Here is an 18190-nt window from a genome sequence, read left to right on the forward strand (position 1 = left end):
GTGAGGAGGAGCAGGATCAGTACCTGCTTAAGAAAGAAGTTTGGCCACATTTTGGCAGAGCAGCTGTGCTGTGCTGGGGGTCCACCCCAGCCCCCAGTCATGTCACACACTCTGAAGCCTAAAGGCTGGAATGGCTAAGTTGTCCAAACAGCAAAGATGGCAGCCTACCCCTTCCTCTAGGAGCACTGTACCAGGGGGAATTTAGATCTCTTTTGGCTGGAGAGCTTGGGCAGGGGGTAGTTGGAGGCCTTAGTTGGGAGGCCTTGCCCAGTGAGGAGAAACAGGATCAGGTACTCCCTTAAAGCAGCAGTCTGGTCTCATTTTGGTGGAGCAGCTGTGCTGTGCTGGTGGATCCCTTCTACTCCAGGTCAGCTCACACTCTCCAAAGTGTAAAGGCTGGAATGGCTAAGATGCCTTAACAGCAAAGATGGTGGTCTGCCCCACTGCCTGGGAGCTACTTCTTAGGTAGGTGCAATGCTGCTACTGGTAGCTGGCTGGAATTTCAAGCCAGTGGGTTTTATCTTGTGAGGTGCTGTGGAAGTGGGGCCTGTGGGCTGTTGCTGGTCAGTCCCCTGGAGTCAGTCTCTTTCTTAGGGGTGTGCACAGAAGTCTAACCTCCCAGTTTGCTGGAACTGCAGCTACTTTTGTCAGAAATTTTAAGTATCTATCACTCTGGGGTGTCCATGCATGCCTGAGCAGCTGCTCTGCCGAGACTCCATGTAGCTCTGTTTATCAGACTGAAGGCCCTGGTTGAGTGGGTTCACAAGGAGATCTCTGATTTTCACTGAGAGAACCTGGTAGAGCTTCTGGAGATAAAACTTATGCAAGTGTGTTGGCACCTGTAAGACTGAGAAACTAAGATTTGGAATTTGAAACTTAGAAGTAGTCTACCCTGAGCCTCTGGCAATTAATTATAAAGTGTTTGTGGATATATTGGTTCCACTTGCAGGCCTCTGTTCCTGGGCATTTGGTTCGGGTAAGCTGTGCAACTTTGTATTCATCTGTTTGTTTAGTTTTTGTGGCAGCAGTTTGCAAGGTCACATTAATTTCTTGATGATCCTAACAAGAGTTGTTGATTTTCAGTTCAGCTTTTTTTCTCATTTTGAGGATGGGAGTGATAATTTCCAAGCTCTTTATATGTCAGATTGGAAACTGGAATCTCATCAGCTTCTTGGAATTGACGAATGTAGGAGTTCACTGTTAATAATGTTAGCATATTGTCAGAGAAATAGGTGATGTAATTAGTTTCTCATATTACCAATTTTTGATTCATTATCTCAACATTTTAATTTTGGTGAGATACTTTGTAATGTGATTTTTCTAAAATATTGGCAAAAGGAGAAGAATAATTTTATATCTTTAATTGTATTTAAAGACATTTTAAATATTTATTTAAAACATAAATATAAAATATAAATATTTTAAATATTTATACATTTTTTTGGGAGGATGATGCAGATGTTATACATTTCATATATAGATGTTTTTACAAAACCCAGTTTTAATAATTTAGATTTTTATGCCTATGTTTTCTAGTAAAGATTTTGAAATTGGAAACTGATTTTTAGATTAATATCAACATGTTTATGATAAAAACTTGTCGCCGATTAACAGCAACATGATTTCTTGCAGATTCTCACCCAGGACTTCTTTAACAAGTAAATGAGCTCATTTACATATTTATTTCAGTATTTCTTGTTTTTAGCATACTATTATTTGGTGAAGGGTCATTTTAATTGTTCTTCATTTTAATGAGCTCATATGGTAATCTTTCTTTGCCATTATCTTTTTATCTATTTGTGAATGTTTTGTTTTAAAAAGAGATTTTTATCTTTTTCTCAAAGAAATACAAGTTTTCTAAATAGAATTCAGTGTCACTATAGTTTGCTTGTGTTTGAATGTTTATATGACATTTGGTGTTAAAATAATCTTTTAAATATTAAATCCATTTTGTGACTATATTTAAATACTAAATGATGCGACTTTCATTCTTGCAAATAAGATATTACACTCTGAATTTTATAAAGAGAATACAGGATATAATTTTATTGTTAATATAGAAATATATACCAATTATATTTGTTATTGTGACACAAATATATCTAAGAGTATGCCTTTCATTTATTACTATATCATTAAAAAATGAACACAGTTTAAAAGTGAATCAATTTGATCTAAAGAGAATTTAATTTACAGTGTTAGGTATAGCCTTCTAATGAAAGTCTAGGATTTTGCTGACTAGTTTTCATGACTAATTCTTAGTTTCCCTTTGAGAGGGTAAAAACTAATAAACTGATCATGTAGTCATAAGTTTACCTCTTATGATAAGTTCTAGGAAACTGAGAAGCCAAATTTCAGAGGCCTTTATTATGCTTGTGCATGATTTTTCTCTACCTTATAAATATCCAGTCTTATTTCATTTTGATACTCAGTGATCTATATTGGGCCAGTCTCCCTTAATTTCCCGAATATTGTGAAAGCAGTACACACTAATAGGTCTGTAGAAGGAATAATTTAATTTTAATAAAGGAATATTAAAAACATGAATAATATTAATTTCATGTGTGTCCATGTGAAGAGACCACCAAACAGGCTTTCTTTGAGCAATAAAGCTGTTTATTTCACCTTGGTGCAGGCGGGCTGAGTCTCAAAAGAGAGTCAGTGAAGGGAGATATGGGTGGGGCAGTTTTATAAGATTTGGGTAGGTAAAGGAAAATTACAGTCAAAGGGGGGTTGTTCTCGGGTGGGCACGTGTGAGGGTCACAAGGTGCTCAGCAGGGGAGCTTTTGAGCCAGGATGAGCCAGGAGAAGGAATTTCACAAGATAATGTCATCCGTTAAGGCAGGAACAGGCCATTTTCACTTCTTTTGTGGTGGAATGTCATCAGTTAAGGCAGGAACTGGCCATCTGGATGTGTAGTAGCAGGTCACAGGGGATATGATGGCTTAGCTTGGGCTCAGAGGCCTGACAATTAATCCCAAGAATGACTCACTAAATGTGTGCCACATGAGGTGGAAGTTTTTTTTTAGTTAGGTGTACCTAATTTTTCATATCATATGCATCATGAATTGACTGTCTCCTTTTTTTTCTTCAACCCTTATTTTAAGTTCAGGGGTACATGTACCAGATGTTCAGGTTTGTTACATAGGCAAATGTGTGCCATGGTGTTTTGCTGCACACATCATCGCACAACCTTTGTATTAAGCCTAGCATCTGTTAGCTATTCCTCCTGATGTTCTACCTCTCTCCACACCCAGCTCCAAAAGGCCCCAGTGTTTGTTGTTTCCCCCATGTGTCCATGTGTTCTCATCATTCAGCTCCCACTTATAAGTGAGAACATGTGGTATTTAGTTTTCTCTTCCTGTGTTAGTTTGCTGAGGATAATGCCTTTCAGCTGTATCCATGTCCCTGCAAAGGACATGATCTTGGGCTGAGACAATGGGGTTTTCTAGATATAGGATCATGTCATCTGCAAACAGAGATAATTTAACTTCCTCTCTTCCTATTTGAATAGAATTTATTTTTTTCTCTTGCCTGATTGCCCTGGCCAGAACTTCCAATACTATGTTGAATAGGAGTGGTAGGAGAGAGCATCCTTGTCTTGTGCTCATTTTCAAGAAGAATGTTTCCAGCTTTTGCCCATTTAGTATGATATTGGCTGTGGCTTTTTCATGTATGGCTCTTATTATTTTGAGGTATGTTTTTTCCATAGCTAGTTGAGAATTTTTAACATGAAGGGATTTTGAATTTTATTGAAGGCCTTTTCTGCAACTAATGAGACAAATTATGCATTTTTTGCCTTCAGTCCTGTTTATGTGAAGAGTTACATTTATTTATTTTTGTACGTTGAACCAACCTTTTATCGTGGGAATGAAGCCTACTTTATCATGGTGGATGTGCTTTTTGATGTGCTGCTGGATTCGGTTTGCCAGTATTTTGCATTTATGTTTGACAGTTTTTACATAGATGTTCATCAAGGACATTGCCTGAAGTTTTTTGCTGTTATTGTATCTGTGCCAGGTTTTGGTATCAATGTGATGTTTTTGCATTGATGTTCATCAAGGACATTGGCCTGAAGGTTTTTTATGTTGTTGTATCTGTGCCAGGTTTTGGTATCAGTATGGTGTTGGCCTCATAGAATGAGTTAGAGGGGAGACCCTCCTTTTCAATTTTTTTGGAATAGTTTCAGTAGAATGGTACCAGCTCTTATTTGTACCTCTGGTAGAATTCAGTTGTGAATCCATCTCGTCCTGAGCTTTTTTGGGTTGGCAGGCTATTTATTACTGCCTTAATTTCAGAACTTATTATTGGCCTATTAACAGACTCAATTTCTTCCTGGTTCAGCCTTGAGTAGGTGTATGTGTCCAGACATTATTTGTTTCTTATATATTTTCTAGTTTATGTGCATAGAGGTGTTTATAGTATTCTCTGATGGTCATTTATATTTCTGTGGGGTCAGTGGTGATATCCTTCTTATTTCTGATTGTGTTTATTTGATTCTTCTTTCTTTTCTTTTTTATTAGTCTTATCTAGTGGTATATTATATTAATTTTTTTTAAAAAACCAGCTGCTGGTTTCATTGATTTTTTTTTGAAGGTTTTTTTTTTTTTATCTTTGTATCACCTTCAGTTCAGTTCTGATCTTGGTTACTTATTGTCTTCTGTTAGCTGTGGGGCTTGCTCTGGGTTTGCCAGTTCTTTTAGGTGTGATGTTAGGTTGTTGAGATCTTTCTAGCCTTTTGATGTGGGCATTGAATGCTATAAATTTCTCTCCTAACACTGCTTTAGCTGCAGCCCAGAGTTTTGGGTACATTGTCTCTTTGTTCTCACTAGTTTCAAAGAACTTTCTTATTTTTCCCTTAATTTCATTATTTACACAGGAGTCATTCAGGAGCAGGTTGTTCAATTTCAATGTAGTTGTGTATTCTTCAGTGATTTTCTTAATCTTGAGTTCTAATTTGATTGTGCTGTAGTCTGAGAGAATGTTTGTTATTATTTCAGTTCTTTTATATTTGCTGAGGAGTGTTTTACTTCAGATTATGTGATAAATTTTAGTTAATAAAATTTTAGTTAGATATAATTAAGTGCCATGTGGTGATGAGAAGAATGTATATTCTATTATTTCCTTGGTTCAGTTCTATAGGTATCTATCAGGTCCACTTGATTCAGAGCTGAGTTCAGGTCCTGAATATCCTTGGTAATTTTCTTTTTTTTTTGAGACGGAGTCTTGCTCTGTCGCCCAGGCTGGAGTGCAGTGGTGCAATCTCAGCTCACTGCAAGCTCCGCCTCCCGGGTTCATGCCATTCTCCTGCCTCAGCCTCTCCAAGTAGCTGGGACTACAGGCGCCCGCCACCACGCCCAGCTAATTTTTTTTTTTTTTGTATTTTTAGTAGAGACAAGGTTTCACCGTGGTCTCGATCTGACCTTGTGATCCGCCCGCCTCGGCCTCCCAAAGTGCTGGGATTACAAGCGTGAGCCCCCGCGCCCGGCCTATCCTTGGTAATTTTCTGTCTTGATGATCTGTCTCATATTGACAGTGGGGTGTTAAAGTCTCCACTATTATTGTTTGGGAATTTTAAGTCGTTTTGTCTCTAAGAACTTGCTTTATGAATCTGAGTGGTCCTGTATTAGGTGCATATATATTTAGGAGAATTAGCTCTTCTTGTTGAATTGAACCCTTTACCATTCCATAATAACCTTCTTTGTCTTTTTTGATCCTTGTTGGTTTAAAGTCTGTTTTGTCAGAAACTGGAATTGCGACCCCTGTGTTTTCTGTTTTAAATTTGTTTGGTAAATTTTCCTCCATCCTTTTATTTTGAGCTTATCTGTGTCTTTGCATGTGAGATGGGTCTCTTGAAGACAGCATGCCAATGGGTCTTGGCTTTTTATCCAGCTTGCAATTTTGTGTCTTTTAATTGGGGCATTTAGCCCATTTACGTTTAAGGTTAGTATTGTTATTTGTGAATTTGATTCTGTCATCATGATGCTAGCTGGTTATTTCGCATACTTGTTTATGTAGTCGCTTCATAATGTCACTGATCTGTGTACTTCAGTGTGTTTTTGTAGTGGATAGTAATTGTTTTTCCTTTCCATATTTAGTGTTTTGTTCAGGAGCTCTTGCAAGGCAAGGCATGGTGGTGGAAATTCCCTAAGCATTTGATTGTCTGAAAAGGATCCTTTTTCTCCTTCATTTATGATGTTTAGTTTGGGCGAATATGCAATTCTGGGTTGGAATTTCTTTTCTTTAAGAACGTTGAATATTGGCCCCTAATCTCTTCTGGCTTTTAGGGTTTTTGCTGAGAGGTCCCCTGCTATTGGATGGGCTGCATTTTGTAGGTGACCTGGCCTTTCTATCTGGCTGCCTTTAACATTTTTTTCTTTCATTTGTATATTTCAGAATCTGATTATTATGTGTCTTGGGGTTGATCTTCTAATGGAGTATCTTACTCGGGTTCTCTGTATTTCCTGGATTTGAATGTTGGCCTGTCTTTCTCTGTTAGGGAAGTTCTCCTGGATGATATATTTAAGAGTACCTGAAGTACTCTTTCAGGTACCCTAATCAATCTTAGGTTCCATCTTTTTAAATAATTTCATGTTTTTTGGAGGTTTTGTTCATGCCTTTTCATTTTTTTTTTTTTTTTCTGTTCTTGTATGCCTGTCTTACATCAGAAAGACAGTCTTCAAGCTCTGAGATTCTTTTCTCTGCTTGGTCTATAGTTCTCATGTTGTGTTTTTCAGCTCCATCAGGTTGGTTATATTCCTCTCTAAACTGGCTGTTCTGGCTATCAGCTCCTATATTGTTTTATCATGATTCTTAGCTTCTTTGCATTGGGTTACAACATGCTCCTTTATCTCAGCAAAGTTTGTTATTACCCACCTTCCGAAGCCTACTTTTGTCACTTCAGCCATCTCAGCCTCAGCCTAGTTTGTGCTCTTGCTGGAGAGGTGTTGTGGTCATTTGGAGGAGAAGAGCCATTCTGGCTTTTTGAGTTTTTAGTGTTTTTGTGTTGATTCTTTCTTACCTTTATGGGCTTACCTACCTTTGGTCTTTGAGGTTGGTGACATTCGATTCGGGTTTTGGGGTCTTTTTTATTGATGTTGTTGTTGTTTTCTGTTTGTTTTTCTTTTAATAGCGATGGCACTGTTTTGTGGGGCTGCTGTGATTTGCAAGGGGTCCCCTTCAGACCCTAGTCGCCTTCATTTTTCTCCTACCCAGAGTTATCACCAGTGAAAGCTGTGAACCAGCAAAGATGGCAGCCTTCCCCCTTTTCTGGAAGCTTTGTTTCAGTAGGGCACTGACCTGTTGCTGGCCCAAATATGCCTGTAGGAGGTGACTGGAGACTCCTACTGGGAGGTCTCACCCAGTCAGGAGGAACAGGATCAGGGATCTGCCTGAAGAAGCAATCAGGTGGCCCTTTGGTAGAGCAGGTGTGCTGCATTCAGGGGTCTCTTCTTTGTCTGGACTGTTTGTATTCTCCAAAGCTGGCAGGCTGGAATGGCTGAGTCTACTGAACTGAAGAGATGGAGAACCCCTGGGAGCTTCATCCCTGAGAAAGATCAAAGCTCTGTCCAGAGAATCCTTGCTGGAGTGGCTGAAGCCCTCACAGGGAGGTCTTGCCAAGTGAGGAGGAATGAATTGGGTTCTGCCTAAAGAAGCAGTCTGGCCATGATCCGTCAAGGCAGCTATGCTGCTCTGTGGAGGACCCCTCCTCATCCAAACTGCCTGTATTCTTCAAAGTTGGCAGGCTGAAATGACTGAGTCTACTGAACCGCAGAGATGGTGGTCACCCATCACCCTGGGAACTCAGTCCTGACTCAGGCAGACTCCAGCCTGCTGCTACTAGCTGGCTGGAATTCCAAGCCAATGGGTCCCAACTTGTGAGGCACCATGTAAGTGGGGCCCACAGAATGATGCCACTTTGCTCCCTGGACTCAGTCCCCTTCCTAGGGGCATTCACAGATGGATCTCCTGCCTTGCCACAGATTCTGGGGCCAGAGTATGCAAAACTCCTGGGTCTCTGTGTGTGTCTAAGCAGCGGCTCTGCTGAAACTTCACATAGCTCAGTGTATTGGACCCAAGGCCCTGGTGCTGTGGGTTCATGAGGAGATCTCCTGATACATGGGTTGCAAGGATCTGTGGGAGAAGCGTGGTTTCCTAGGCAGGTCACACAATCACTGACAGCTTCCCTTGGCTCCGTGCTGATCCCAGGTGGGCTATCGCCCTACCCTGCTTCTCTTTGTTCTCTGAGGGTCAAGTTGTTTGCTTAGTCAGTTTCAATGTGAGAACTCAGATATTTCAGTTGAAAGTGCTGAACTGACTTGCTCCTTTCATTCCTCTCCTTGAGCGCTGTGGACTGCAGCTGCTTTCAATTGGCTGTCTTAGCTTTCCACAACTATCTACTTCTAAATCAGTTTCTGACCGTGAATTTTTAGATTTTTGTAATATAAAAATATCTTCTCATCTCAGAGAATTAGAAAGCAGTTTTTTCTATATGCTATTTTAGACAAGACTTTATTGAACTCAGCAGAACTAGAAGTAAAGCACTGACTTGATTATTATAGTTATTTCTATACTATTTATTTAAATTCATTTTCAGTCTGGAATAGTTGTTTGCATAATTAACTTATGAATATTTCTAATTTAATATACCTAGTTATTTTAATAGCTATTTTAAGAGAGTTTGGATACCTGCCCTCCCCCACCTCCCATTCCTTTCTCTGCTCCTTTAGGCATAAAGAAGTTCATTTGTAAGGCTTTTAAAAATACATTCATAAAACTCTATGTTTAATTTAAAATACTTAGGCCTTTGCTTCAATATTAAGGAAAAATTTAAAAAAGAGAATCTATTTGCGCATAACTAAATGTAATTGTGTTTAACATAGTATGTTAAAATAATTATTTAAAAATCTTCAATATCAATAAAAATATTCAGAAAACTTCAGGACCAAATCATTGCTTTAAAACAGAGGTAGAATTTTAATATTAGTTTTCTGTTAAGGACAAATGATTCATTTTCTCCTTTTTTGTGTAAAATTGATTGAAATGTATAATTTCAATATATGGCAAAGCACTAAGTCTTTCTATATAAAATTCTTATTTTTGGTGTCCATTTTATATGAACACAAATTTGTAAATAGAAATCTCTTCATAGTACAGTGCACTCAGTTGTGCAAACTTATCTTTTTAGGGTCAAAGAAGAACACAAACCACAACTGACACAGTAAGTAAATGTATTAAGAGTGTAGTAGGCTTGACTTCTGTACTTTTGCCACATACTGCTTTCTGGTATTAGCTTATACTAATACTGGATAGGCTGCAGCTAGTGTGTCTTCTGCTTTCTGACTCTCTAGCTTGTAAGAGAGCTGCTTGCAGTTTCTTACATCACCCACATAGTAACTGGATGTAGTTTTTTGCTGCCTGCTTGTGGACTAGTTAAGTGTTCAAATTTAATTTCCCTACATTTTGACTGCCTGGATGATAATCAGAGCTCACATTACCATTGGCTGTAGCTTTTGTGCCTGTGTATTTTTATTATGGATAAGAAAACGTTAACCTACATTGTTATTCATTTGGTTATTCAGTCACATTATTTGCTTATTTAAACAGGTGGTTTCCCTTTAGTGGAATCACTGAACTGGTAAATAACGTTCTTCAGCCCCAGCAAAAACAACAAAATGAAAAGGAGCCCCAGACGTAAGTAAGCTGATCTATATAGACTAAATATTAACTCTATAGTATAACATACTGAAAAGTATGTGTTAAAATACTGTCCTTGGAATAGTATGCCCTCAGAAAGGAAAATTGTTCGGTTAGGGTTTGATACTGTTACCCTTAATGGAAATCTAAAAAGAAGGCAAGGATAATTAATAGGGTAGTAAAAAAGAAGAGGTAATTCCCCCCACCCCACTATATTTTAGTATAAATAATGTAAGCCATACTTATTCAGTAAAACATCCTTTTCTAACAATGAAATATATAACTAGAGTGTGTTTCTTTCAAAAATTGTTCTAGAGGACATTAAAAGATATTAACCCCCAAATTCAATCTTTGGTCAAATAGTTTTGGAAAGGTTGTTTTAAAAAAGGTTAAGCAAGTTTCTTTATTATAATTATTCCGAGAACCCAAATATGCTGCAAGGGTATTAGAACATACACTATTTAATACATTTATTTGACCACTGAATCCTGTTTTTACTAAGCATTTCATTAGGTTATGAAACATAATTTGGGAAATGCGGCAATATATTCTCACACTGACCTGAAACATTAAAGAAGTATTTATTTCTTTTTTTTTTGTTATTAGATTAAAAAACACTGTTTAAAAGGTTGTTCACTTCTGTAGCATTTTAATTTTGTGCAAGAAATATTATTTATGTTGTGAAGTTGAGGTAGCTGAGGATGTGAGAGAGACTGCATATATTTAAATTCCAGTATTATCCTGACAGTTGCCATAATATTCAGATGTGCTCCAACCACTTAGCCTCTGTGCTTCCTTTTGAATTATGACTTTGGAGAAGCTGGTTTGGTTGTAGGAATGGACAAGTTGACAAGTGACATGGACTCTAGGAGAGAATGAGAATGACGAGTATGATGAAACACTCAGAAAAACATTCATGTTTTGCCTTTAATGCAGAGTAAAAGATAAACATCTTCTATGTCTTGTTGCTATTGATGAGGATAATCTCCTCATGCATTTTATGCTACTTTGCATTCATTTTATGTTATATTTTGTCAGGGTTTTAGTTTCAACTGAAGTAAAAGTATGATGTGTACTCTTCCTAATAGTTAATATGTAGTTCTCAAATTGGAACTTCTCCTGTACTTAAGGTCGTTGAAGTCAGGCCAGTATTTGTCTTGCCTACTGTTTTATTCTTGGCATTTAGCAGAATGCCTAATACATAGTAGGAACTCAATAAATATTTCTTCACAATTGATTTTTCATATTTTATCCTTTTATGATACAGGAATTTTATGACATAAGGAGTAAAATTAAATTTAATAATTTCTAACTAGCAAGCATTATATTAAAATGCCACACAATGTCATTGTTTTGCTTTTTCACTATGGCACTGAAGCTTAAAATAAAATAAAATGGAGAAACCAGTAACAAAATATAATTAGATATAATTTTGTCTTGGTTTTAAATGACTTCAGTTAATGTATCTTGTGTGTGAGGTTTTGAAAATAATCAAGACTGTGCCATATTATGTATTAATTACCATGGCCATTAAATAAAATGACAGATATTTTGTGAGTAACTTTTAAAAAATGATATTTAGATTACTGTAACAAAGTGACATTTGATTGGCATAAACACAAAAGAAATCACTTTAATAATAAATATAATCCAATCTGCTTTGATTTTTGGATAGGAAGATGGTAGAAAAAATTAGCACTTTTAGATGATTTAAAAATTAATTCTTGATTAATTGGTATTTCAGTTTTCTTTGACAACTAATTCATTCTTGCTCTGTGATTTATGTAGTTTTAAAAATTAAGAATCAATGGATTCTCTTAATAGCTACATTCTTCATCTTACATTCTTGTTACATTGAAGATTTTTGGTATGTAATTTTCTAGAAGCCTTCCTTTTATCTTTCTGAACCACAGACCAGGGTTACTTCTGAATGCCCTTTGATTTACTTACTCTCTATTCGGATTTATAAGGCTTTGTCTTTCTGGGCTATCTTATTTCTTTCTCAATATGAATACTATGTGAGTGGGATAACTTCCTATCTGCTTACTTTCTATTATTCATCCATAAAATTATTTTTGGGAGCTGAATTCCAGATATTCATTTTAAGTTTTAAATGTTAAAAAGTAAGTTTTTCATATTTTGTGCAAATACTTTCTTAGTAGAATAATGAAATATTCTACCAGATAGCTAGTATTAAAAATCTATTATGTTTCCTAAACACTAGTTCATTTTAATCCATTTATATAAATTCCATTTTGCAGTTGTTGAAAAATGTAGCAATGATGTAGGCTTCTTGAGGACTGTATTTTTGAGGCTTGTTCATTTTATATTCTTTAGCATAACAGGAAGATTTACTAATTTTGATTTTGGTAATTGATGTGAAATTATAGATATAAGTAGACTATTGTATTCAACTTTGACTTTTCATGAGATTTGAGGCCTAGAAAATTCAATGAGCCATTTGTTTTAGTTGCCAGTTAATTCACCCTTTGTAGAAACTGCTTAATATATAAATTAAATAATTTTAATATTATTTAATTTCTCTTTTCTTTGGCTATTTTTTGCATCAGCATTAAAATGAGGGAAAGTTTTCTGCAAAGAGAATATAACATAACATAGGTTTTATGTTAGGTATAAAACAAACCTCTGGATAATTAAAGATGGAAATACTAGGAAAAATGATAAATGCCTTATAATGTGACTGTCATTTTAACTTTGTATCTGCAATAATAGCAAAATGGTAAAGGTAATTAAGAAAGTTTCTAATGCAAATACATTAAACTAATCAATTGGATTACTTTACTTTGAATTTTATATTTTAGTTTTATTTATGTTTTGCTATGATTAATAAATGTACTTTTGAAATACTAGGAAAATCTAAAATTTGAATTATTGGAATTAGATAACCACCTAATATAGTAATCCTCTTTGGTTGTGAGGTCTTTTAATAGAAACAAAATGTTAAAGGGAAGAGTGTTTTAAGCATAGGGAACATGATATGTGAAAAGTCTTTAAGTAGCAAGGGACACAAAGAAGACCAACATGGGTGTAGTATAGTAGATGAGAGGGAGTGTGGCAGGAGATGAGGTTCCAGAGGTAGGACTCAGATAGGGCAGTGGTTTTACAGAGAATGATAAGGAGTTTGAATCTGACTTTCAGTATACAGGGAAGATATTGAAGAGATTTAAACATGGGAGTGACATGATTTACTTTATGTATAAAGATCATTCTGACTGCTCTATGAGTAGCATGAATGAGAATGAAAATGGAGAGAGCAATGGAAGAGGCCTTTTTTGAGGACTTTGCTAGAGATAGTGATAATCTGGATCACACTGATTACAGTGAATACGGTGAAGATGGAGAGAAGTAAATTGACAATATATTTGAAGATTGAAATGATATGATTTGTCGGAGGAGAAGATTTAGAAGTTGTTGAAGAAGGGAAAAGAACCAAAGATGAGTCCCGGGTTTCTAGTTGAAAGAACTAATTGGGTCATGATATTATTAAATATGATCAAGAAGAGGAGAAGATGAACAGGCCGGAGGTATAAACTAAAACTTACATTTTGAGCTTTTAAAATTTAAGATGTTTATAATTATCCAGCATTAAAGGAGAGAGATGGACTGGCCAGAGATATATTTTTGAGAGTGGTTAGTATGGCACATAAAGCTAGAAAAATGCATAAAATAACCTAGAGAGAGAGTGTGTGATAAAGAGCAGACACAAAGATTGGTTAAGCTCTGAAAAATCCTTATACCTATCCTGGGTCCTGAGATAAAAAGACTGTGGTTCCTACTCTCAAATAGTTCATGGTTAAGTGGGAAAAAGAGACAAGCTGATAAGTAATTAAAAACAGTTCTGTGGGGACTTCTGGTTTGATTTTTGATATGTGAAAGAGCATGAAAGTTGTCACTGCTATTCTCACAACAAAAAAAATGCTGAACCGAAAACCAACAACTTTTCTTAAATCCATCAGAAAATTGAGGTCACAGGGCAAATCAAGCCATGAGTAGTGAAGAGAGGCAAATACCAAGAGTAAGTTTACTGGGTGAAGAAACCACAGATCTGTTAGGAAAACTTAAACGATAATTGATGAATTGCTGGAAGCTGAATGTGGACTAACTGAAAAGTTAAAACTTCCTGGGGTCCTAGCCTTAGGGAAGCCCCCACAATTTTAAGGTTTTACTTCTGGGAGTACCATCAAGCTCTGAAAGTGAAGATCAGAGAAAAGTCCCCTCATGCCTCCAGCTGGGGGAGGGGAAAGTAACCATTCTGAAATAGCCCAGGGGAGGAGTAACCATTTTGACATACTCCCAGAACTTTCTGTTCCCCACCTTCCCTCAAGAGAAACAACTTTACCAGAGCTGAATCAATATGAGAAAAGGAAAATAACTCGTCTTTAGATTTTCCACCTCACTTAAGGGGGACATGAAGCTGAGAATCACTTTCAGAGTCACAGCCCAAGAACACAGGTTCACTAAAGACTGAAACCTATTCATAGGAGTAGGTTTCTCTTCCAAGTGGCAATTCAGAGATTTAGGCTGCTGTTCTCTTGTAAGCCATCTGGAACACATAGCTTCCAGAGTTGCTACACCAGTGGAAGAGAGATAATGGAGAACTCACACTTATTCTTAATTATGTAAGACAGAAGTGTCATAGGTCACTTCTGCTCACAGATTATTGCCTAAAACTTCTCACAAGGCACTATCCTCTATATAATGAGTTCTAGTAACACCTACAGTTAGTTTACATTTGATTCTTATTTACTGCAATGAGATAGAAATTTTAGGATGCCAAAAGATAAAGATTTGCCAAAAGAATAGTTACTGTAGCAAGCATTGCTCTGTCAACAAAATTTTTCTGGAAAGGAATTTTGAGGAAAGAAACTTCGTTTGCAAATGGGGTAGACATAGTTTTCAATGATAGAGGAAGGTGCATTCCAGAAAGCAAAGGGAGGATCTGATTTTATAGCAAACGTTCCTGCCCATGTTCTTAATCCAGTTTCTTTATGAAAATGAAGGATTCAAACTTGCTTCGTTCTCATTGGTTAACACAGCTCAGTTCTGACTGGTTGATACAGCTAGGTTCTGATTGGTTGATATAGCTGAGCCCTGATTGCTTGGTTTAGGTGAGCACAAAGTTCAATAGAGGTGTGGGTTTTCTGGAAACTCAGAGTGTGTGATGACCTCTAGTTAGCAAATGGCAGCTTGGCTGTATTTAAAATCTAGGCCCAGTTAGCCACTTGAGTTCCATCTTGAAGGATTAACTCTTTCAGGTTCACATTTGTTCACAACTCCAATACCGTAGTTGCTTCTACTGTAACTGCTATAATGACTAGGATCAAGGTCTAATTTTTACAAGACTGACGGTTAGGTTATAATGTGAAGAAAATTCAAATATACAAGTGTCCTCTGGAAGGAAATTTGCTATTTGTAGTGTTTTAAGTAACAGCTATTAGGTTGGTGCAAAAGTAAATTACTTTCAATGCCAAAACTGCAATTACCTTGAACCAACCTAATATTAAGTTTTGTCAGTACCTTCTCTTAGGTGGTAATGAAAGACTAATGGAGATAAAGAATGTGATAACACTGACAATATGTGAATGTATACACATATTCTGAGAAGCCTTTAGTTGATCACTAGGGATGCCAAAGCACAATAATAAATAAGATTACAAGTAAACAAGATTATTTTAGAAAGGAGGAGCAGAGATACCAGAAAAATTACAATCTTCTGTTCTTGGGTGGAAGCTGTATACTTTGGTTTTTCATTTGCTTGATCCAGGAGTCATTAGCTGTTTTTTTCCAAAGTTCATCTGCTTCTGGAAGCTTCTTAAGACTCCTGTTTAAGGACTCCCAGTGGAGAAGATTTTCAAGCCCAGGGAAAATGGTGTGTATCTTTTTAGTTGTGAAACATGAATTCAGGGGTCAACGTTTTGGAGCTTTTAACTGAAGTGCTAATTATTAGCATGTCTTACTACACTCTTTTCATTAAGTGTCCAGGACAGTTTTTCTCCCTTATCTCCTCCAGAGTACTAAATCTGCAGATCTCAGGTCATAGAGAGTTGCTTAGAAAGATGTTTTGGAAAGACTGCTTTTACCTGTTGATGACAAGACTGAGTATATCACATCATTTCTTTGCTGTGTCTACTCATGTGAGCTTGCAATAGCAGAATATAGGATCAAAGGTGAAATTTAAAAATATGTGGGGCAGTCCATTATTCATTCATAAGGAGAGAGCAGATGGATCCCCAAAAAATGTTTATTTTTTTGTTTTGAAGGCGATAGAAATTTTGAGTGGTGATAGAAATTGAAGAGTCCTTGAGGATATTTAATTTTAATTTTAAAATTTCACTTGTTCTACTTTTTCTGAAGATTAAGAATGATATAGACAACAGATTGTTTTTGTAAGCTATGTGCTTCTTACGGTGTTTGACTGGTCAAAGAAGTTGATATGGAGGCAGTCACAGTGGTGCCTGTGGGGACAGAGGAGGGAATGAGTGAAGAGGAGCAAGACTCTGGCACTACCATGGGCTGTGGGCTGCCTAGTGTAGAGAAAATGCTGACCACCAAACTTGGCAAGACCCCAGTCAGCCTTCTGCAGAAGTATGGGACCAGAATAGGGAAGAACACCTGTGTATGACCTTCTCAAAGCCGAAGGCCCACCGGCCTAATTTCACCTTCTGGGTCACTGTTGGCAACACCAGCTGCACTGGTCAGAGCCCCAGGAAAAAGGTAGTCAAGCACAAGGCAGCTGAGGTGGCCCTCAAACACCTCAAAGTGGGGAGCATGTTGGAGCCGGCCCTGGAGGACAGCAGTTCTTTTTCTCCCCTAGACTCTTCACTGCCTGAGGACTTTCCAGTTTTTACTGCCGCAGCAGCTGCTACCCCAGTTTCATCTGTTTTCCTAACCAGGAGCACCCCCATGGAAAAGCAGCCCCCGCTCCTCCCTTCAGCAGTCTGAGTGCATCCCTGTTGGTGCTCTTCAGAAACTGGTGGTGCAGAAAGGCTGGTGGTTGCCAGAGTACACAGTGACCTAGGAGTCCAGGCCAGATCACCACGAAGAATTGACCTGACGAGTGGAGCGTTTCATTGAGATTGGCAGTGGCACTTCCAAAAAATCAACAAGTTGTAATACGGTGACCAAAATGCTGCTTCGAGTGCACATGGTGTCTCTGGATGCCTGAGATGGCAATGAGGCAGAGCCTCGTGATGACTACTTCTCCATTGATGTGGGCTCCCGCCTGGATGGTCTTCAGAACCAGGGCCCAGGCTGCACCTGAGATTTTCTACCAAATTCACTGGAGAGAAGATCCTGTCCTTCTGCAATTGTTCCCTGGGCTCCCTAGGTGCCCTGGGCCCTGCCTGCTGCCGTGTCCTCAGTGAGCTCTCTGAGGAGCAGGCCTTCCATGTCAGTTACCTGGATGTTGAGGAGCTGAGCCTGAGTAGACTCTGCCAGTGTCTGGTGGAACTGTCCCTCCAGCTGGCCACTGCGTATCATGGCTCTGCAACCACCAGGGAGGCAGTCCGTGGTGAGGCTGCTTACTGTACCCTGCAGTACCACAAGATCATGGTGGGCAGCAAGTGAAGCGCTAGCTGGACTCATGGATGTGCACCCTTTGCTTCCTGCTATTCATGCCTCTGGGCTCACGTATCTGCTCAGCTCTGGTACCTTCTGTAGGTGCCATCTCTACCTCTGACACAGACTGTCTGCCTCGAGACTGAGAAGGCACAGGGCAAGGAGCCAAGGACCTCAGGGCCTCAGCCAGCCTAGAATCTGTCCTTATTTTATTGGTGATGATGAGTGGGAATGAAATCAGGGGGCTGTCTACTAGGGCCTGGAATAAATATGCTGCTTCGTGGATAAAAACAACAACAAAAAAACAAAGCTGATACAGAGTTGTGAAATGGTAAAGGCAGTTCCTGGACACAGATGTGTTTCCAGGTCCAACATAGATAATCTTTAATCTGAATAATATAAAATTGCCAGAATCTTTCTCATACCTTAGAATCATATTAAATGCTGTGTGGTTCAAGGCAGGGATAAGTAAATAAACTTTTAAAATGACAAATGATAGGTTTCTCAGAAAAGGATATTTAGAAAAATTGATAAAAGCAGCAAAGCGCTTATTGCTAAGTAACATAAAACGTAAGTAAAACTTGTAAGTAATAGAAAAAATGAAAAGTGCACAGATTGAAACTATAGAAAGTAGCACTGAGATCAAGAAGCAGAACATTAATAGCCCTGAAGGATTTCCTCATGCTCCCTTTCAGGGAGAACTGTTTCGCATCTCCAAGGGTAACTTTTATCCTTTTGCCTAGCACCACTATTTTCTGTCCAGCACCATTATTTTGGCCTATTTTTATTTAGAGTTTACAGAATCATACAATGTATTCTATTGGTTCTGTATTGTTTTGCTCAATATAATGTTCATGAGATTAAGCTATGTAATTGCATGCAGTTGTATTTCATTCATTCTCAGTGCTGTGTGTAC

General features: G+C 37.8%; 1 protein-coding gene and 1 pseudogene across 40 annotated transcripts in view; both read left to right on the forward strand.

The window, feature by feature from the left end:
* RIMS2 (regulating synaptic membrane exocytosis 2) overlaps window positions 1-18190 on the forward strand; it is a 748462-nt gene that overhangs the window by 128383 nt on the left and 601889 nt on the right. For 25 of the 40 annotated variants that reach the window (XM_058443878.1, XM_058443874.1, XM_058443866.1 and 22 more), the window contains 2 exons: window positions 9188-9220; window positions 9607-9693. The exons of 14 other annotated variants lie outside the window; for them this stretch is intronic. In XM_058443878.1, the coding sequence (XP_058299861.1) occupies window positions 9188-9220; window positions 9607-9693 (120 nt within the window). The remainder of the gene's footprint in view (window positions 1-9187; window positions 9221-9606; window positions 9694-18190) is intronic. One more of the 40 variants, XM_058443853.1, reaches the window with a different exon arrangement.
* LOC116813498 (RISC-loading complex subunit TARBP2-like) lies at window positions 16080-17283 on the forward strand (annotated as a pseudogene).

The sequence above is a fragment of the Hylobates moloch genome, unplaced genomic scaffold, assembly GCF_009828535.3.
Source record: "Hylobates moloch isolate HMO894 unplaced genomic scaffold, HMol_V3 SCAFFOLD_9, whole genome shotgun sequence".
Lineage (NCBI taxonomy): Eukaryota > Metazoa > Chordata > Mammalia > Primates > Hylobatidae > Hylobates > Hylobates moloch.